The sequence below is a fragment of the Schistocerca serialis genome, chromosome 2 (genome assembly GCF_023864345.2).
Source record: "Schistocerca serialis cubense isolate TAMUIC-IGC-003099 chromosome 2, iqSchSeri2.2, whole genome shotgun sequence".
NCBI classification, from domain to species: Eukaryota; Metazoa; Arthropoda; class Insecta; order Orthoptera; family Acrididae; genus Schistocerca; species Schistocerca serialis.
This window is the reverse complement of record NC_064639.1, coordinates 489,006,090-489,028,395: the sequence shown is the minus strand read 5'-3', so window position 1 is coordinate 489,028,395 and position 22,306 is coordinate 489,006,090. Positions and strand designations below refer to the sequence as shown.

General features: G+C 38.0%; 1 protein-coding gene across 1 annotated transcript in view; it reads right to left on the bottom strand.

Moving 5' to 3' along the window:
• The window catches only part of LOC126456114 (nipped-B-like protein A), a 345,198-nt gene extending 323,450 nt beyond the window's left edge, over positions 1 to 21,748 (bottom strand). The window contains exons 1-2 of the mRNA XM_050091868.1: positions 21,601 to 21,748; positions 10,503 to 10,681 (exon numbers count right to left, since the gene is read on the bottom strand). Of these exons, the coding sequence (XP_049947825.1) occupies positions 10,503 to 10,681; positions 21,601 to 21,748 (327 nt within the window). The remainder of the gene's footprint in view (positions 1 to 10,502; positions 10,682 to 21,600) is intronic.
• Positions 21,749 to 22,306: the final 558 nt, after the last annotated feature.

Sequence of the window (22,306 nt, the reverse complement as noted above, 5' to 3'; positions counted from 1 at the left end):
TCACAGCAAGAAAATAACTGTCTACCCAAGAACAAATGCTCTCTCTAATCTTAATGAAGAGCTAATTAGGATAAATAACATAATGCCTTACAGTATGGATATTCCTCAGTGGAAATCAGTTATAAATAATGACTCCAGGACAGATGTTTTTAAGAATAGTTTGCAAGAGATGACCCGAGATGAAATTTATAATGAACCAAATGCTAACTTAAAATATAATTTATGCCATGATAAATTCATGTCATTATTTGAAAATAGCTTTCAGCATAAGCAAATCAGAAAGGACAATCAAGTAAAAAACCATGGGTCACTAGAGGGATTAAAGTAGCTTATGAAAGGAAAAGTGGAAAAAGTAGAGGTCCTTCAGTAAGCATACTACAAAAACTACTCAAAATTACTACAAAAGGTTACTTAAAAAATCAAGGAAGATTCACGTAATGTCAGAAGTCAGTAATTCCAAGAACAGGCTTGAGGCTATATGGAATGCAGTGAAACAAGACAGAAGACAACCAGCCACAGAACAGAATAGTATCACTGTTGAACTGAATGGAAGGGCTATAAATCAGTCACAGGTAGCAAACATATTTCTTGAATGTAATAGGAAGCAAAGGGACAAACAGCTCACGAGAAAAATCACAGCAGTATGTTGAAAAAGTAACTTGCATAAAATTCAATCATATTGATGTATCACCAATTTCTACTTCTGAAATTAAGAGAATTATAAGTTCTCTCAAAAATAAAAGTTCATCTGGTTTTGAAGGTGTTTCCAATAGAGTACTAAAGATATGTTCCCATATAATAAGCCCAGTCGTATCTGAAATATGTAATTCACTAAAAACTCAAGGTAGTTTTCCAGAGATACTGAAATATATGGTTGTTAAACACATCTTTAAAAAAAGGCGATAAGAGAGATGTCAATAACTATCGACCTGTTTCATTGCTGGCATCATTTTCCAAATTTTTTGAGAAGGTTTTGCATTCTAAAATAGTATCTCACTTCACAAAAATAATATCCTCAGCAAATCACAGTTTGGGTTCCAGAAGAAGTGCTCTAATGAGAATGCCATGTACATGTTTACTCAAGAAATTTTACAAGCAGTAGGTAAAAAGGTGAGGGCTAATAGAAATCCTTGGGTAACAGAAAAGATATTGAATTTAAGTGACGAAAGGAGAAAATACAAAAATGCAGTAAATGAAGCAGGCAAAAAGGAATACAAACGTCTCAAAAATGAGATCGACAGGAATTTTGAGACCGCTATTGTTAGTTCTATCAATAGTTCTACTGGTGTAACTGAACTTAGGTACTGTAGATGCATAGTTTCTTTCAGTAACTATAAAATTTTACCATGAGTGAAAAGTGTGGGCTCTGTTGTAGGTTTCTGAGTAGTGGGTAAAGGTGTGGGATTTGTTCAAAGTATTTTCATTGGGGGAATGTAGTGGGAAGTCAGTGGGCTTACTTGTGAGATTTTCTCCTGGGAATGCAGAATCTGTAGTAGACATAAGTTGATAGAGGAGCAGGAGCGTAAGATCTGTGAACTTCAGGTGCAGTTACAACGCACAAAGGAGGAACTAGATAGGTTGAGGAGGGTGAAGGGTGGTGGGGAATGGAAACTGGCAGTTGACAAGAAGGCAACTAGGAGGAGGAAGTATTCAGACAGTTATACTTTGCATAGATGCAATAGATTTGACCAACTGTCAGAGTTGAGTGGAGAGGAGCCTCTATAGCTGTAGATGTAGGGAACATGCAGCAGTCCTCAACAGTTAGGAGGCCTAGGTCAGTTGCAAATTCTAACAGAAAGAAGAAGGTTCTGCTGCTAGGTAGATTGCATGGTAGAGGTGTAGGCCAGCAGTTGCAGGAAGTGTTGGGGAGTGAGTACCAGGTCACCAACATTGTGAAGCCTAGTGCAGGGTTTACTCAGGTGACTTACAGCATAGGGGAGTTATGTAGGAATATTATGGAGGAGGATCAGTGATAGTGTGTGAAGCAGGGAACAGTCTTGATAGGGACGGGGAATATGATGTAGGTGGTGACCTGGTAAAGACAGCTACTCAAACTGGTGGCACTAAAGTGCATTTCATGCAGCTGTTTCAGCATCGTGATCAGCCTCATCTTAATGCAGCTGCTAGGCGCATTAATATTAGGCTGGGGGCAGAGGGCATGGGTCACATTTCAGTGTTGCCAGTTGGGTCTATCAGTAGATCGGATTTCACTAGGCGTGGCCTGCACCTCAATAAGTGTGGGAAGGGGAAGATGGCAAAGCTTACAGATGACATTGTAGCGGGAGGTGGTGGGATCACTGATGGAAAAATTCCTGTAGTAGTTGGTGTTAGACTGCACCTTCTTTAGACTGAAGTCAGCTGATAGGTATACCTGCTTAAAGGAAGCCCCTCTAACTAAGGGCTCACCTTCAGAGGAAATCATGTTTCGAAGTAGAGAAGGAATTAGCATATTTCATCAAAATATAACAGGTTTTAGAGATAAAGTTAGTGAACTGTTAATAGATGTTGACTCTGAAATTATTGGTATATTGGCCCACTTGAATAATCTGACGATTCAGAGGCTTCCTTTAGCAGGAAACAGATTAGCTGGCTGTTCTTCAAGGAGTTCCTTGTGGTGTGGGGGAGTGGCTATGAACGTAAAAAACAGTATTCCATTTGAGTCCACAGACATATCACGGCACTGCACTGAACAGATATTTGAATGTTGTGCAGGGGCAGTTGAATTTAATGGAACTAAACTACTAATTGTTGTTGTTGTTTATAGGTCCCCTAACTCTGACTTCAGAGCATTTCTGTTCAAGCTAGAGAGGATTCTTGATTCACTTTGTAGAAGGTAACAGAAATTAGTTACATGTGGTAACTTCAATATAAATTTTGTAGATGATGGTTGAAGAAAACGGATGTTGATAGATCTCCTAAATTCAAATGATCTGATGCAGACTGTGTTTTCTTTCGACTAGGGTGCAGGGGAACAGCAGCACAGCCATAGACAATATTTTTTATTCATTCTTCGTTAGTAGATGGACATTCTGTTAGTAAAAGGGTGAATGGCCTTACAGACCATGATGCACAAATTTTAACACTAAAAAGCTTTTGTACTCAAACAAATGTCACATACAATTACAAACTATGTAGGAAAGTTAATCCAACAGCAATAGAAACTTTTTTAAACCTTGTCAAGGATCAATAGTGGCAGGATGTATATAGTGCCGATAACATAGATGATAAATATAATGCTTTCCTTAACACATTTCTCATGCTCTTTGGGAACTGCTTTCCATTAGAACATTCTAAATGAGGCACTAGCAGTAATAGGCAGCCCAGGTAGCTGACTAGTGGGATAAGGATATCATGCAGAACAAGGCAGGAATTATATCTGTGGTGTGCGTACTGTAAGACCTTCGGTACACACACCATCAGATTATTTGACTTGTCACTCTAACGAAGTAGGCAAGTGTCAGCAAAATGTCTTGTGGTCTTATCGTGGTGTGTTTATCTTCTGCCGTTAGGTCAGATGATAGAAATGCCACTTGCACGCTTAGAGTAGCAGATTGATCGTGACCAACTTTAAACAGAACTTGATTAATTTTCACACACATTTATTAAAATAATAAAAAATATAGACATTACATAACTTGATTCTGGATGCTGTTTACAATTGACAATCTGAAGTTCCGTTGGTCTTGGTACGTTAATCTTATTCTCACATATCTCTGATACCTGACATAGTGTCTATACATTTCTCTTCATGGCTATGTACAGGAATATGCTAATCTTATTAGGCGCAGACTGAAACTTGACTACAGACTAATGCAGACTAATGCAGACTGGTACAGACTGGTGCAGACAAATGCCGACTGACTAATTGGAGGTCTGTACACTCGTTATAATACCTTGAGCATTCAGGTATCACTGCGCGAGTGTGATCCGCGAGGAGAAAAGGTTCTACGTTAGCAGCAATCTCATTGGCTGCGTTACATATTAATACGCAGATCAGCGGAAGCAGAATTTGGTCCGTGTTTATGGCAGCGCCATCTCGTAGTGCGGAGATGGATGAGCGCTGCGCCTGCACTGTTGTGCTTAGCGGGGCGCGCTCTAGTGGGACAGTTGTGTACGCGCTGACTACGCAGAACTATGTACACAACAATATCAAAATGTTAGAACTAGTCACTATCAAGCTACAGTAGCCCATTGCAAACAGTATTGTAAGGTGCTCAAAAATGTTATTAGGAAGGCAAAGAGTATGTGGTATACAAATAGAATAGCTAATCCACAGGATAGAATTAAAACCATATGGTCAGCAGCACAAGGTCGACAATATAAAAGTCAAGTTGTAGCAAAAATATTTCTGTTACTGATAAATCAGATATATGTACAGTATTTAACAATCATTTTCTGAGCATTGTTGGTGAATTAAATAAAAATTTAGTTTCTACATGGAATCATATAATTTTCTTGGCAAATGCCTTTCCCAGATCGATGTCTGAAATGCTCCTCTGTGATACCGACAAGGGGGGGATTGAGTCAATAATTAAATCACTGAAGGCTAAGGACTCTTATGGATATGATGGAGTGCCTAGCAGTATATTAAAGTACCATGCACGCATGTTAGCCCTGTACTTAGCCATATTTGTAATTTTTCCTTTAAGAATGGTCAGTTTCCTGAACGATTAAAGTAGTCAGTAGTAACGCCGCTTTATAGAAATGGATAATGTAGACAATATTAGACCTACTTCTATGCCATCAGTGTTTGCTAAAGTTAGTGAAAAGGCTGTATATGTAATGGCTGTACATGTAAGGATAATTGATTATTTTATATCATACGATTTGCTATCAAATGTACAGCTCAGCTTTAGAAGTCATTTAACAACTGAAAATGCTATATTCTCTTTTCTCTGTGAGGTACTGGATGGATTAAAGAGGAGGTTTCGAACGCTTGGCATATTTTTTGATTTAACTAAGGCTTTTGATTGTATTGATCACAAAATATTGCTCCAGAAGTTGGACCATTACGGAACACGGGGAGTAGTTCACAATTGGTTCACCTCTTACTTTAGCAACAACAGCAAAAGGTCATTATTCACAGTGTTGAGATTGGCTGTGATGTGGGTTCTGAGTGGGGTAAAGTCAAGTGGGGTGTGCCCCAGGGAACAGTGTTGGGGCCACTTCTGTTCTTTATTTATATAAATGATATGCCCTCTAATGTTACGGGTAACTCTAAAATATTTCTGTTCGCTGATGACACTAGCTTGGTAGTAAAGGATGTTGTGTGCAACATTGGCCCAGTTTCAAATAGAGCAGTTCATGACCTACGTTCGTGGCTTGTAGAAAATAAACTAACACTAAATAACAGTAAGACTCAGTTTTTACAGTTTCTAACACACAATTCAACAAAACCTGACATTTTAATTTCATAGTATGGGCATATGATTTGTCAAACTAAACAGTTCAAATTTCTAGGTGTTCAGATAGATAGTAAACTCTGGTGGAAAGCCCACATTCAGATTCTTGTTCAAAGACTTAATGCTGCCATTTTTACTGCTCGAACGGTATCAGAAGTGAGTGATCATGTGACATGAAAATGAGTCTACCTTGCGTATTTTCATTCACTTATGTCATATGGTATTATATTTTGGGGTAACTCTTCCCATTCTAAAAGGATATTTTTAGCTCAGAAACGGGCGGTTCAGCAATAAGGGATGCAAGTTCACGAACCTCTTCTCGACCCCTGTTAACAAGTCTGGCTATTTTGACATTGGCCTTTCAATCTATATATCCCTTACTGTCATCTCTTGTTAACAATATCAGCCTATTCCCAAGAATAAACAGCTTTCACTCACAGGATGTATACGCAGACAAGAAAAAAAAATTACCAGGTTTTTCCTGGTTAAAAATACACTTTCTCCTGGACGAAAATTTACTTTTTCCATGTTAAGTGACAGTATACTTTTCCTCGGAACTGTAAAACTTATCAGTCCTTTGAATGGTTATAGGTTTATATACCGGTGTAGAATTTCCTGGCCCTTAAAAAATGAAACTCAATAAAAATAATAAAAACATATTTTGGAAAGATCTTTGATGTGCAGCAACGTGTACACTGCATGTTTTTGTGATGTGGTCAGCCAATAGCAATATCGTTGTTAAGTAGCCCGTACACAAAAATAAGGAAAGTATCTAAGATTAATAAGCTGCAAGAGTAGCTAAGCTTTCACATATAACGTTGATGTTTTTTGGGCGTGTTACAATTTAAGATACATCACACAAATGTGCCAGTAAAATTTTTAATAACGACATAAATGTCTGATCTTCTGGACTCAAAATTTTTCAAAATGGCCGTCCTCAAAGAGTTGATTTTTAAATGACAGTCAAACGCTCTGTGATTTAAGAAATTCATCATACATTCTCACACATAGTTCATCTTACATTCAAGGAAACTTACTTTGAAAGTAACGCTTTTCAAACAACCATTCGCAATTTTTCCCACGACCTGTTACAAATTGGTTAGTTTCAGCAGTTGCCAGAGAGCACCAGATAGCAGGTGTCACCGCACTTGTGCAGTGCAGTTATGACGACGCAGGAAGCACGTATGTTTGTACGTGTAAAACATTAGAAGACCTCACATTATGTCATACAAGAAAAAAGACATCAGAGGATACTCCCAGAGCATTGGAATTTCATGAACCATACTAAAATGCATAATTCGGCTTAAAGTGCAGATTCATATGTTCAGATTCAGATGTAAATTTTCTTGGAGTAGCAGTACTGTTTTATCATGTTTGGTTCTTTATTATGGCATAATGCCATACGTGTTACAAGATGAAAACATACACTTTTGAAATGCAGCGAACAGTTGAAACTAGCCAGCAGTGCTCAATTAAACACTTCTTTTCAAATATTTTGATTGCCTCAATGGAAAAAATTAATAAAAGCCAAATTTATTTAACAAACTGACAAAAATTAATTCATTGTTCTGCAAGGTGATTAATGCTTCAGTGTCAGAAAAGTGGAAATAAAATAAAATCTGAAACTTATAACATATCTTGGCCTACTGGAATTATGTTAATGTATTTTACTTCACTTTATAGCTCGCGCCCACAGAAATCCATTTTGTTTTCATTTGACGTGAGAGCAATAAATGAAGAGGAAACAGCAAAACCACTAAACGTAAACTCAGCACACATGGATATTGTCCACCTCCCCACAACTCAGGCTGCTCTGTTCATCAGCCCTGGATCAATGATATTCCGAAGCACAGCAACGGGGATTCCCCTGGCTGAGACACCTCGTTCACAATGCAACATATCCAAAAATCAGCTTACGATTCATTCAGGTATCAACTTAGAATATGTTCAAAAACCAACAGGGATGCGTTTCAAAATTATATGAGTAATCGACAGACCAACATGCACTGCATACTAGGCACTTTGTGAAACAAGGTTTTTTTTCCTCAAGAATATGAATTTTCTGCTTGCTGCTACTGTTTATACAGCTAACAGCCACATTTCTGTAGCCAGAAGCGGGAGAAGGTACTACACATGCGCGACGCAACTGTGCATGCCCATGAGCCCACTCACAACTGTTCAAACGCTTCTAATGTAAACAGTTGTGATTCTAGCTCATCGGAGGCAATTTGTTGTTATGAATGCATAATCATCCTAATCCTTTGATGCATTTTGCTGTTGGCAGACGTTTGTATGAGCATTGTGGTTTGTTGTTATATATGGCGCATTTCCTTTGCAGCTTAAGTTTTATTTTCATTTTTTTGCTCTTGTTCATGTTTTATTGCTGCAGTAATATACTGCAGTGAGGGGATAGAGTAATATCCTTTATTACAGTATTGTTTCCTATCAGTCAAACTTACAAAAATTTAACCAAAAACTAAAACAAAAAAATTAACGGAATTCTAAAAAATTCCCGGGTTTTTCCCGGTTTTCTCCCAGATGAAAAATTTTCCGGATTTTTCCCAGATCTCCCTGTTGTCCTGGGTCATATACACCCTCACTCAGTTAATACTGGGCACAAATAAAACCTGCATTTGGATTGGACTTCCTTAACTTTTGTGCAGAAATGTGTGCAATATACTGTTGCAACAATTTTCAATAAGCTACCGCTTGAATTCAAAAATCTTAGCAGTAATCCACACGCTTTCTGATCAAAACTGAAGAATTTCCTCATGGGTCACTCCTTCTATTCTGCCAAGGAGTTTCTTGAAAAATTAAGCTGATTCTTGTTGTATTGTTGATTGTGTTTACTTAAACTTATGGGTTATTTGTAATTACTTTTATGTTGTAATTTCATGTACTGACATGTTCCATGATCTTTGAGATTTGCTCCTCAATTTGGTCCTATGGAACTTGTCGGGAGGGGGGGAATACTGCCAGCGAATCTTACAATTTTTTTCTTCTTATCGTCCATACTTTCTAATATATAAACTACTTTCGAAATTCTAAAATGTACTAGAGTAAATAAAATGTCTATAAAAAGCCGCACTGTACAATGTACACACTGTGAAACAGTTGCAATTCCTCAAATCCATTACCCGTGGTCTCTGGGCTGTTGAGGAGCACCACAGTCTTGGATCCATGGATAAACCATGAAAATCTGCCGCATTACGCCACAACACAGACACACCAGCCTCAGGGCAGATCGGTGAGACTAGATCTGACAGGCAGGGCGCACACATTAGAGGGAAATTATGGGCTTCAGATCGGCAGGCCCAATTCATTAGAGATACCCACAGAAATGACCTGCTGTTTTGGCCCGTCATGGAAGTCCACTCGTATGGCCAGTTATTCACGTGTCACAGATAGCATGTCGATGAAATGAGACTGTGGCGATCACCCACGCAACAGATAACTTGTGCAAATACTATGAGAATCAATACTAATGAGGATAGGTGGCAACTCACTGTAAAGATGACTGCTGGGCCACAGACATGCACATAGGAAAGTCAATCACACCCTCAACTAAATTTTTGGCTGTAGCGTTTGTCAGTAAACGAGAGCACACACACACATTCACACAATCACTCAGACACAACTCACACACACATGACCACTGTTTCCAGCCGTTGCGTCAACAAGCTCTGAGAATCAGATCCTGCTGTGGAGAATACCCGTTGGCTTCAAAAACTCTCTTCAAGTTTAGAAGCTCGTCCTGCAGACTGCTCTCATCAGCAATGATGTGTGCTCTGTGAAAAACGATCTGAAAACATTCATCATCTGCAATGGATGGTGACAGCTATTTGCAAATAACTATAAATCTGTATATTTTGGTTTTAAATATAATGTATGTCCCAATGTTCCATCATCTTTGTGCCAGATCAAAACATTAAAAAATGGAAGACATCTCTCCTTTTCAATGTCCATTGCAAACTGAATTTGTTCATGGATGGAATTCAGATTGCGTGAAAATTGTTGTAATTTATCTTCACTGTGTAGCCACATTACAAACATGTCGTCAACATATCTCTAAAATACTGTGGGTTTTAAGGTAACTGATTCCAACGCCGTCTTACAGAATATTCAATTTTTGATCTTTGATTATTTGCAAAATTCAGTCCCATAGTTTTGTACCCATCATTTTTCTCATCGCAGAAATGCACATTTTTACTAGAAAAACGTGTAGATTTACTTCAACCTAGAAAATTACATTTTTAGCCAATTCTGGCAGACTCTGTGGAACCCCACAGGAATACACATAATATCAGCAACATAGTTTGTGTCATGTTCTCAATTTTACTGTTATCCAACACATAGTTAAACAGACTTACTCCTTTCCTCATTATAATTTCATGTTCATTCATTTTGCTTTCTTTTTGGTTAACATGTCCCAATTTATTTTATTTTTTTTTTTTTTTGCACATCTATAAATAGTTGTGCTGGACAACGCTTCAGGCAGCTAGAGGTTGGCATTCATTACATGAACAGCATACAATTGGTACAAAGTTAAACTGAACACCATGCTTGAAGTCAGCCGCTACACTTTTAGCATCTATATGTTACTAGCCAGTATCAGTCAATCTGTGGTTCCCAGTCACTTATTAACATTTCATGATTGCTATCAATAAAAATGTATGATTAAGTTGTGAGAGAGTTAAATAGTCAAGCTGTACACATACAGTTAAACCATTTGCGGCAGCATATAATTAGCCTGAGAGTATTAGATGTCATGTGAATGTTCTGTAAGTATGAACTAGTGTGTTAAGAAAGTATTCATGTAATTGTTTGCTGAGGAGTATAAATTACTGAGCTTGTGCAAACGCTGAAACTCCTTACTCTCAGAAAGATGATCATCACAAAATCAGAACCGAGCTTCAATAAATGCGAGGGAACTGAAAACTGTGTGCAGTATGTAGTGTATGTTCTTCAATGAATGTCAATCCAGTCCATAAACAGAAGGAGATGTTATGTGAGGCCACTGAAGGAGAGTAGATCAGATAGGTTAAACCAGCACTAAAAATCATCACTGAAAATAGTGCTCAAGTCCAACTTAAAACTTACAGGATCAGTTCTCACAGAGACATAAACAGCAACACGGATGTTCATTTGCAATGCACTGAGCAGCTTGATGAGTTTCTGTGATGGCACTGCATGAATATAACCTCGTTCCTTAAGCTCAGCTGCACAGCTTTTCAATTCCAACAAATTCTCATATCTTATTATGGCATTTTTTGTGACATCTGCAATTAAGAGGGAAAATTTCTTATTTAAACATAAACAATGTACAAAAAATACAGACATTTGCAATATACTGAATAAAATAGGTGACTACACTGTCCAACACCAGTCATGAAATAAACTTAAGTCACAACATGTAAAGAATGAGAATAAGTTCTGCTGCAGGTTGTCTGTTTGTCACAAAGAAACATCATCAATACACCATGTATTGATGGAAATAAATTCTGACACTGCTTTTCAGAAAACAATGTGACACAACTGACCAAAAATACAATTAAAAGACTACAATGAAACCCTGGTATGGCATATAATTAAAATGTTACAGTTAACAATGTAGGAAAAGATAGATTGATACTTACCATAAAGAAAACACTAATTTGCACACAGGTACAATTAAAGGAGACTTACATGTTAGCTTTCAGCTTCAGCTTTCTTCAAAAAAAGAGAAAGACACACTATTCATTCACACATGCACGCACCCTCATGCACACATGAATGCCAACACCAGCAGCTCAGGTCAGGACGCAACTATGAATACAATTACAACTACTGGAGAAAAAAATCTGCGACATCAGATGCTGCATCAATGATCTGTGCAGTCACAAAGCCCGTGTTGTGCATAGATGATCATTGATACAATGTGACTCGAAAGCCAATGCAATTATCCATGCACAACGCAGGCTTCGTGACTGCGCACATTGCTGATGCAGCAATTGATGCCGAAGATTCTATCCCCCAGTAGTTGTAATTGTATTTATAGTTGCATTCTGGCCTGAGCCACTGGAGTTTGCAATCATGTGTGCATGAGGTGTGCTTGCTTGTGTAAATGAATGGTGTGTATTTCTCTTTCCCACAAAGGCTGAGCCTGAAAGCTTATGTGCAAGTGTCTTAATTGTGCCAGTGGGCAACTTAGTGTGTTATCTTCATGGTAAATTGCAATCTACCTTTTTCTACATTGTTGATATTCCTACTTTAAGTTTCCATTGCTTAAAGGTTACAGTTAAATATTACTATGTTAGTCAGTTATTTGCATGTTCCACAGACCACAATTGTGGGCTCTCATTATGAGGTAGAAAACATCAGCTAGTTTACATATGCCATATACTTTATATTTAAGAGTATGCCAATATCCTGGTCTACTGCACGATTATCTTTTATTTTGATCTTAAGCTATCATTTTCACTTTTCTTTTTTTTATATGGATATGTGATTTATATCACCAGCTCAGTCAATTCCCGCAACCATTCTGTTTTTGTGACTACTGTGCTACTTTTGTGTCTAGATGGGTGCCAGACACAAACATCCAGTTACTCAATTGGGATCAGCACGCATGAATTAACTTTTAGAAACTTTGCTGGCCCTCATATGTAATAGATGAGTCGAAAACAGTCATTGTCTTTTGTAAATTCCACTCCAAGGAGTCATAACTATACCCCTCAGTAGTCAATCCCACTGGTGGTAGGTCTATGAGAGCACAAATTTTCTATCAAGAGAGGGAAAATTTGTTAAATCACAGCATTGGTAACTAAAATTGCCATAATATTCTACACTAGTGCCACTGACAAGAATGCCACAGAAGACAGGAAAATTTACTTCTGCACTGTTATTGAATATTTTAAATTGAAGAGTTGAATCAAAACAGGATGGATTAAGTACATTCATGCATTGCACTAATAATGAAAACTATTTCCTTCAAGACAAGCTATTACCCAGTGTTGCCCAGTTAATCTTATTTCCCATTAGGAAGGAAAAAGAATCAAATGCACCTAAAGTGAAAATCAAAGTAGTTTCATTTGCATGTTTCAATCATATGTAAAGAACAGAAATTATAACATAACTTCATCAAAAGAAAAATTTGCATGAAAAAAAAAAGAAAAATACAGAATTACAATGTGACAGAAAAGTTACCTTGTACACATCTTCAGGAGGTGAAATTCTGAGTACCATCAATATACATACATAAAATTACAAAAAGTAATCCTAGCTTTCAGAACTACCTATTCTATTTTTTTCCCTAATAGTATATGTCTATCAGCAGTACTTAAAAGAGTTTTGCCTCCTGAAGTTAGAGTCTGGCAATAATTTTGTCTCTAAAATTATTAAGTACAATTTTTACAAATTTGTAGTAGTAACAATATAATACAAAACTTGGCTATAAGCAACATTTTTAGTTTCCCCAACAAGAGTGAGATTTTAAAAAATCTTGAGGATATACATATGTACGCATTATGTGTAATGAAAGATTAACAATTTCTAAGAACATAAAGAAGTGGAAAAATGTTTCTAAAAATTTGCAAAAAGTTGTACACATTTAAGTTTGACAAAAACTTAAAATTACCTTTTCACAGCTTACCCTAGGTTAACTTCTCTTGATGAAAGTGGTAACAAATTACTGTCCCAAGTTACTTAATTTTCATCCATTACTTTTTGGAAAACATATGGCAAAAGAAAAATAAATAGTTACAAAATGTAGCACTAGATGGCACTGTAAGCACCATAATTTAACAGTGGTCAACTACAAATAACAAATTAATCATACAACTATGCCTAAGGTGTATGTTTGACGTTAAACAAACTGTACTACTCAGTGTGCATGGGTGTACAGGTGTGATACTGTTAGTTATATAAGCCCATCCACCACGGCAAGCTGAGATCACATTGTATGAGAAAGAACGGTTTTCAATTGTCCTTAGGCCAAAAACAGCATAAAAAGTATCACTCACATTGGTTTCTGATTATCCTGAGGCCAAAACCACATCAAACATCAATCACATTGGTTTTTAATTGACCTGAGGCCAAAAACCGCATAAAAGCATCTATCACATCAGGTTTCAATTGTCCTGAGGCCAAAAACCGCACAAAAAGCATAAATCAAAATCAAATTGGATTATTAATTTCCATGTGACTGGCGCAAAACATGTTCAATATGCCGTCCACCATTTTCTGCAACAAGTTGAAATCGAGAAACAGCATGTTGCACAACCGATTGAAGTGTTTCCGAGGTCACATTCAGAATGTGTTGCACAATGTGTGCCTTCAATGCAGCTATGTTTGCAATCAGAACACTGAACACAACATCTTTCAGATATCCCCACAGCCAGAAGTCACACGGATTAAGATCAAGTGATCAGGACGGCCAGGCCATACGGAAATGGCAGCTGATAATTCCAGCATTTCCAAAATGGCGCTTCAGCAGCTGCTTAAGTGGATTTGCAACGTGTGGAGGTGCGCCATCTTGCATGATCCCATCCACACTGTTGGAGAGCTGGAATGACGTGGTTGTGCAAAAGACACTCATAGCGCTTAGCAGTGACGGTACAGGTAACAGGACAGGAAGCACCTGTCTCTTCGAAAAAATATGGTCCGATGATAAATGATGCCATAAACCCCCACCACACAGTGACCTTTACAGGATGAAGTGGTACTGGTTGATATGCGTGTGGATTTTCCGTTCCCATATTCGACAATTCTGTGTATTGACATATCCTGTTAGATGGAAGTGTGCTTCGTCTGTCCACAAAATCTTTCACGGCCAATCATTGTCCACTTCCATGTGAGCAAGAAATTCTATAGCAAAGGTCTCTCTTGCTGGCAGGTCAACAGGAAGCAACTCGTGCACATGGGTAATTTTGAAAGAATAGCAAAGAAGAATGTTTCATAGGATTTTATGCATCGTGCTTGAGGGTATGACCAATGTTCGGGCAATTGTCCATGCACTACACGTTTGTACACAACCACTCATCTCCTCCTGCATTGCTGTGGCCACTGCTTCCACTGACATTTAATCAATTTGTTTCCTCCCTCTACCAGGTTGCACACCAAGAGAACCCATCTTTTCGAATATCTGAATCTTTTCTCCAGACCCACGGCAGTCATCGGACCAATGCCTTTTTTCAAAGCCTTCAGCGTCCGGAACTTCTACAGAGCAACATGTGCACAGTCATCATTCTTGTAATACAGCTTTACAAGCAGAACACGATCCTGCATTGAGACAGTCACGGCAAACATTGCAAACATGAAAGGAGGAAAAGCCGTGTTCCCAGCGTGTTTATACCAACTTCAATGGGTCGTGCGCATGACCGGTGTTTTCATTTACACATTCTGACACATACAGCGCCATCTATTGATCAATTTTCACACTATTTTTTTTCTTCTGCCATACGTTTTACCCCTTCTCCAATAATAATCCATTGCAGTTTGATGTCATTCTGACCAGTGATGTTATTTCTACAGTGTTTTGAAAGTTTAACTTCATTTATAATCACGCTGTAAACACAGACACACAGATACACAAAATGCAAAATCATAATTTGGAAATATTTATTCTGACAAGATTAGGGCCATCAGGCCCCCTGTTGCATCTGATCAAGCAATCCTCTTATTATACATTACATTCACCATGGTACATTAAGAGGTCTTATACAGAGTGGTCACGAACAGTGTGAACAGCTTGTAAGGGTAATGCAGGGTAGGTTGTGCTGAAAAATAATTGTTATGAGAAAACTGATATATTGCACCATTTCTGAGATAATTAGCACTGAAGGTAGACAATCAAGTCATTGCTTATGCAAATTCAGATGGCCTGCAGAGATGGAGTCGCCAAATATGTTCTCTGTTTGGTTTCCTAAAACCGAACAAGAATGTGGTATAAACGTTCAATAACACACTTGTTAGGGATTGCAGTTATCGACCGCGATCCGTACTAGTATTGCTAGACCCGCGAGTCGTGACTAGTGCCACTAGCACCAATCCAGGGCTTGCAACAAGTCTCTAGTGTGTACTTGGTCACTCTTGCTCGGGACGTCAAGCCTTTAGCTGATAGGAAGGAACCTCTAACAAGGCGCTTAGTTAAAATATGGCCTATGCGATGCCTCTTAGCTCTCTGTTTGTAATTATATTCCTCCTGACTATGAAGACTCCTGTACCACCAGTTAAATACAATATATTATTTTTTACCAACAACTTCTAATTATTTTAGTCATCATAGACCCAGACCATGCAGTCAGCTCTTTATCGACTACACTGACAAACCTGCTGTACATGCAAAGAAGAGATTTGTATGTTTCTATTTTGCATTGGCCACCAGTCATTCACATTGGCGACGAATCATTCGTCGTCATCATAACAAAGAAAGCGATACAAAAATTGGACATGGGATGGCAGTAAGGCCGGTATTACACTATCAAATTTCTTTGCCCAATATCTTTGTCCAATATCTTTGTCAAAGATATTTGATAGTGTAATAGAGACTTTGTCAAATGTCGTCCAATATTTGATCAAATCTAGGGCCTCGCTGTATATTTGATCAAAGAAACCACTTGTCATCTGTTCACTGCAATGTGACATGTTACCACATGGAGCGCTAGCATCGCTGCAGCGTTCTGTTGTCTGTAGTGTTTTTATAACCATTGCCGGTAAATACAATTGGTGTGTGCCGACAACTACAAAATTAATAGAGATGTCTGAAGCTGATGAGGCGCTTTACAACGTGAGGCACCCTGAATACAAAAATAGATTAAGAAGATTGGAGACCTAACCGAACCTAACCTAACATAACCCTCTCCTGTAGCAAGGAATTGGAGTGTTATAGTGAGCCTGTCTTCTGAAGATGTAGCAGTTCTTAAGTGAATATTGTGCTTTGTGATATGAGGATACACTTCATTGAGCACATACAGAAATGTATGCTCATCCATTCTTAAGTAATTGATGTACGACTTGACGTCTTCCACTGTAAGCTCACGTAACAAGTTTTGTTGAATGCTTTTATCGTGTTGTCGTAAAACCCACGGCTTCACCCAGATTAGGTTAGTTTTTCGTTCCATAGATCCATGCTGAGGAGATCCTCGTGGATGTGGAACATGTCGATTTTTTTAAGCTGAAATAACAATAATAATTGTACGAATAAATACATCATTTGTTTCTATTAAAAATTTCGCCAATGTAGTAGAAGGAGTTGGCCAGTAGTAAGTCTTTCAGGCTCCTTTTAAACTGATCTTTATTTCTAACTAAATTTTTTATGTTTCCTGGCAAATTATTGAAGGTGAGTCTTCCTGAGCAGTGGACCACTTTTTGAAGTAAAGTAAGTGCTTTTAAGTCCTTGTGCAGATCATTTTTGTTTCCGGTATTGTATGTATGAACTGAGTTGTTTGTTGGAAAAAGAGATATATTATTTACGACAAATTTCATTAAGAAGTAAATATACTGAGAGGCAGTAGTTAGTATACCCAGTTCTTTGAAGAGGTTTCTGCAGGAGGTCCGTGAATTTACTCCACAAATAATACGTATTACACGCTTTTGGACCTTGAAAACTTTTGTTTGACTTCAAGATTTACCCCAAAATATTACCCCATATGACATTATGGAATGAAAGTATGCAAGCTTTTTCATTTTTATGTTGCCTATGTCTGCTAACACTCGAATTGCAAATACAGATTTGTTAAGGCCTTTCTGCAGTTCTGTGGTGTGCTCCTCCCAACTGAATTTATTATCAAGTTGTAATCCCAGGACTTTTAAGACTGTCAACCTCATATGTATGGTTCCATTTCCCCCCTCCCCCCCCCCCCCCCCCCACTTCTTTTCCGCATGTGCACACAATGCAATTGGAGTACGTAGAACTGCTGCGGTTAATAACAAGTTGTTGTCAGCCATCTTGTACTTTGACGAAAAATTTGATGACAGTGTAATACCCCTTCTAACGCTATGTCAAAGATCTTTGTCAAATATATTGGACGGAATATTGGATCACATCTTTGATCAAATCTTTGACAAAGAAATTTGATAGTGTAATACCGGCCTAAGGACTGCATCTGAGTCAAAGGTGAAGCAGTCTTGTGTGCTATCATTTATGCTATGAAAAGAGCTGACATTAATTGTACCTGGCAGGCCGCTGGAATCTGTGTGCACAATGGCCTGGTTGGATAATTTCAATGCTAATTGACTTGGAATTGGAGCAATGTATCAATTTTTTTCCTAACACTTATTTCTCAGCACAAGCTACAGTGGAACACCCTTACAAGCTTTTCATACTGTTTCTCACCACCCTTTTTAAAAGATGGAAGCAATCACTTAGAAATAGGTATACACAAATAGTGGAAACTGCACTAGCTACTGCAGAAGAAAATGTCAGTTAATACTCATTCATTAAAAGTTGTACTCCAAAGACAAATTACAGACAGGTATATTTAAAGTAAGGACACTGGCATCAATGAATGTCTGAGAGTGCGTCAGAGAGGAAGAGATGGAGAAATGGAAGAGAGTGCAAGTAATGAAAGGAAAAAAGCGGCGGAAAGAAAATGACACGATTGGCTGAGAAATGGAAAGAGAAAGGAAGTATCACTAGGAGAAGAATGGAGCATTTGCTTTATTGTTCGACTGAGAGAACTGGCTGTGTGTGTGTGTGTGTGTGTGTGTGTGTGTGTGTGTTTAAGTTTTCCAGAGTGAAGGACAGCTTGTTCCAAAGACAGACAACAGCAACAGAGTAAGAGTTTGTGAATATTTGTTTCATGGATGGGCACTGCTAGAACAATGGATAAATGAGTCTTCCTTATATGATTATGACAAGATAACAGAGCGCATGCAAACTGAGAAGCGGATGAAGTAGACGTAGCGTATGGTAACCACATAATTTTTCTGGCTGCAGCCACTTTCACCACATGTATGAAGGACTGATGTGGTTGCAGAAGTAGCATACACAAGTATTCATCGTTAGTTCTAAGTGTCTAGAGTTTTCACTTCTTGTACAATCTTCGATTGTATCACAGTAGTAAAGATTGATTACCCACTGTACTTTTGAACAATCGATGACTGACAGATCTCTACCTTTTTATGCTTGCTTCCCCCTGACAGAGAACACATCACACTTCTCAACATGTGAAGTCTAACTCATTGACTACATTTCAGTTTCAGTGGGAGACAGCACATCAGACTTGTTGGTTAGGAAGATGGAGAGGTGACTTTGACATTTCTGGTATGTATCTTTCAGCTGCCTTTCGAATACTCCCATTTGCAGCAGTTTCCAAATGCCTGACAGCAGTCAGGGAGATTTCCAGTTGTTATGAACAACCACTAATTCATCACATTCCGAGAACAGTATTCTGGTTGGGCTGCACTGTGATTGGGTGCAGTGTTTTACAGAACAGCAAATAAATAATTTTAAACTAAGCATGTTGATTCCCTTTTAATTTCTGTATTCATAACGAGTATACAAGGATTACAAGCCCTCTTTAGAAACAAAACATTAGCATCCAACAAAGTATTTTCTTTTATAACAAGAGAAAACCCCCGAGATAAAATTTACTACTTTCTGAAGCTACTTGGAACTTAAAGTCTCAAAGTTTAGTTTTTCTGAGGTTAGTATCACTAAAAATCTCATGTAACAAACTCAGAAACAGTGAGAATTTACAAAAAATGCAGACAATATATACTGCCGATGAAAGGTGAAGCTAAATGTAATACAATATAACCACTTACAGTAGGTACAGAACACAAAATCACACAACAGCAATCAACTTCTTAAGAGCTATGTTTACACCGTGCACAACTGGGCATAAGGTTTAGTTTGGAGAATCTATAAAATATCATGGTTAAGAATAGAGCTAACTCAATTGCAAATTCTGTACAGAACCTGACAAAGATTCCACCAGGCTCTGAGGCCTTGTTCAGTTTCAGTGATTTCAAGTGGAAGACCTTCATTGATTTTTGGGCAGTAGCATTAGATCATGTTGTTAAGAAAAGGTCAAATTCCAAATTATTATCACAGCATAGGGAACATTCTGTTGTCTAATACATTTTCAATAACATCTAGGTTCATTTTGCTACTGACTAATACTAGTGATATGATCCAAAATCAGGAAAAGAATCCTTTTTCCTAACACACCTATATGGAAGTGAAATGTGGACGATAAATAGTTTAGACAAGAGGAGAATAGAAGCTTTCGAAATGTGGTGCTACAGAAAAATGCCGAAGATTAGATGGGTAGATCACATAACTAATGAGGAGGTATTGAATAGAATTGGGGAGAAGAGGAGCTTGTGGCACAACTTGACTAGAAGAAGGGATCGGTTGGTAGGACATGTTCTGAGACATCGAGGGATCACCAATTTAGTATTGGAGGGCAGCGTGGAGGGTAAAAATCGTAGAGGGAGACCAAGAGATGAATACACTAAGCAGATTCAGAAGGATGTAGGCTGCAGTAGGTACTTGGAAATGAAGAAGCTTGCACAGGATAGAGTAGCATGGAGAGCTGCATCAAACCAGTCTCAGGACTGAGGACCACAACAACAACAACAACAACAACAACAACAACAGACATACACCAAATTTCACTGCCACTACAACACACTCAGGCAAAAACTGTGCAATGGGCGCTTTTTTTTATTAGCACGTCTTGCAGTATGACTTTTCTTAAATAAAACTCTCTTTTTGTGTCCCAAACAGCAGTGGCAGGATATTTATTAATTTAGTTTTTAAAGTTTTTGCATCACACATTCATTCTTGTAAACAATGGCTTCTGACTAACAGCTGACCTGAAAATGGGAGCCTATTGTCCCTCAATGAAGTGCTCTCCCACTGTCCTCTTTTCCTGGGTTGCAACAATAGTCCTGTGCAATGACTAACAAAGGTATCTAATAGCTGACCAATATGATACCTTTTGTAGTTTGGAAGACACCATTATCTAATTTTTTAGATCTTACAGAGTAAAACTTAGATGTAATGCTTCTCTGATATTTCCTGATCACAAAAACATGTGACACTGGTGAAATCTCTTTGATAGAATGCCTGAAATTGTGGGCCTCTACAATTGCGCCCTCTCTGAAATTAATTATTCAGAAGACTAATTTGGCCAGAAGTTCAATTGGGTATAGCACATCATGATGAGGTACATGCCATTACTATACACTGATGTTTACATGAGCATCAACAGTTGGAAGGACGAAGCTTTCAAACATGTCATGCGTAGCATGATAGCTTCCTATCATTCTTTTTTTGTTCGGATCTGTTTGTGTCGCCTATAAACTGCAACTAAGTGCCAACCAGGACTGCTCATCCATTGGTAAAGTGGCAGGCCATGTAGCCTTGTGAAAAGTTTCAGGTAACCAATGACAATGAGAAATTACAGTTTGCTTTTATTGCTGAAACTTAAATTTTTTTGTCTTGAGTTTGCTCGTAGACATTAGCCTTAAACGCCATGAACAAAGTGACCATGATTTTAGTTCTGCCACAGACTGCTGAGCGCCATTTTCTCGGATACATTATTAGGTTGTGGTTAGATTAGGACTTTAGTCTAAATTCAGGACTATAAAATGCATCGTCTGCCACAGTTCAGTAATAGGTTCCCAAAATCAGATGTCGACAGATCATCTCCCATGTCCGTCATACGTCGAGGTGGCTGCTTCCAACATTGGTCTGCGTTACACATCAACAGCATTTGTGGAGTGACCCACTGTGCTGGTGGTTTTAGCTCTCTGAGACCGCAGATGTGCGTGCAAGTTGCGTTTACGTGTGTCTGTGTGTGTGTGTGTGTGTGTGTGTGTGTGTGTGTGTGTGTGTGTGTGTGTGTGTGTGGTAGTACTGCTGACAAAGGCCTCAATGGCCAAAAGCTTTAATTGTGTGAATCTTTTTGTTGTGCCTATCGCGACTCAGCATCTCCGCTATATGGTGAGTAGAACTTTCCTTCTCCGGTATTGTTACATTCCATCCTGGATTTTCCATTGTTTAAATGTTTTATACAACACATTTTATTCTACTGATTTTACTGTCTGAATTAACAGCAACATAATCATTTTTCACATTTTAATACTGGTTTGGCTCTAATCATGACTGTGCTTCTCTCTCTCTTTTGTAGAGTGATTTTTCTATTACACCCATCCATTCAACAGCACTACATTCTACAGGAATGTGAAGTTCACAGACACAACTGACCTGAATCTGTTTTGTAGATTACATCTGTAGACACATCAGCAATATCATCTACCAGCTGCGTAAACCTCTGATAAGCCCTCGCTCTCTTCACTTTCTCAGGATCTATTTTGTCAACTACTGGTGCCAATATCCTCATGAACTTTTTCATTTCAGCCTATTCTTTTATTCTTACATTCACTTCTGAAACAAATAATGAACATCTCAAGTATTAGGTATGGTACCAATGCAAATACTCTTCATTATTTATTACTAATCTATCATTATTTAACCATTACAAATGGTATTATTATTATTATTATTATTATTATTATTATTAGTACCAAAAGAAAAATTCACTTGAAGGAACTAAAATTACAAGGACGCAATGGCTTGCCATCTCCTATCTTCAGTAGCTGAAATTCCCAGTACTGCCAATTGATGCTTTCGGTACTATGATAAGAAAGTTTCCTCTGGAGAGGAGTGTCTTGTTAAACTGCTAACCTTTTTTATTTTGGAAACAATAAACGAAAAAAAAGAAGTAGTAATGGTTTTTACTTGTGCTTAGCAGCAAGCAGTTGTTGGATTGTATTTCCTTATTTATGACCTGTCCTACCTATTAAGTAACAAAAGCTGTATACTTTGTGTGTCTCTTGGCAGTATTGGGAATTTCAGCTACTAAAAAAAAAAAAAAACTATTCACAGCTTTGAGGGCTGTTATTAATTTATC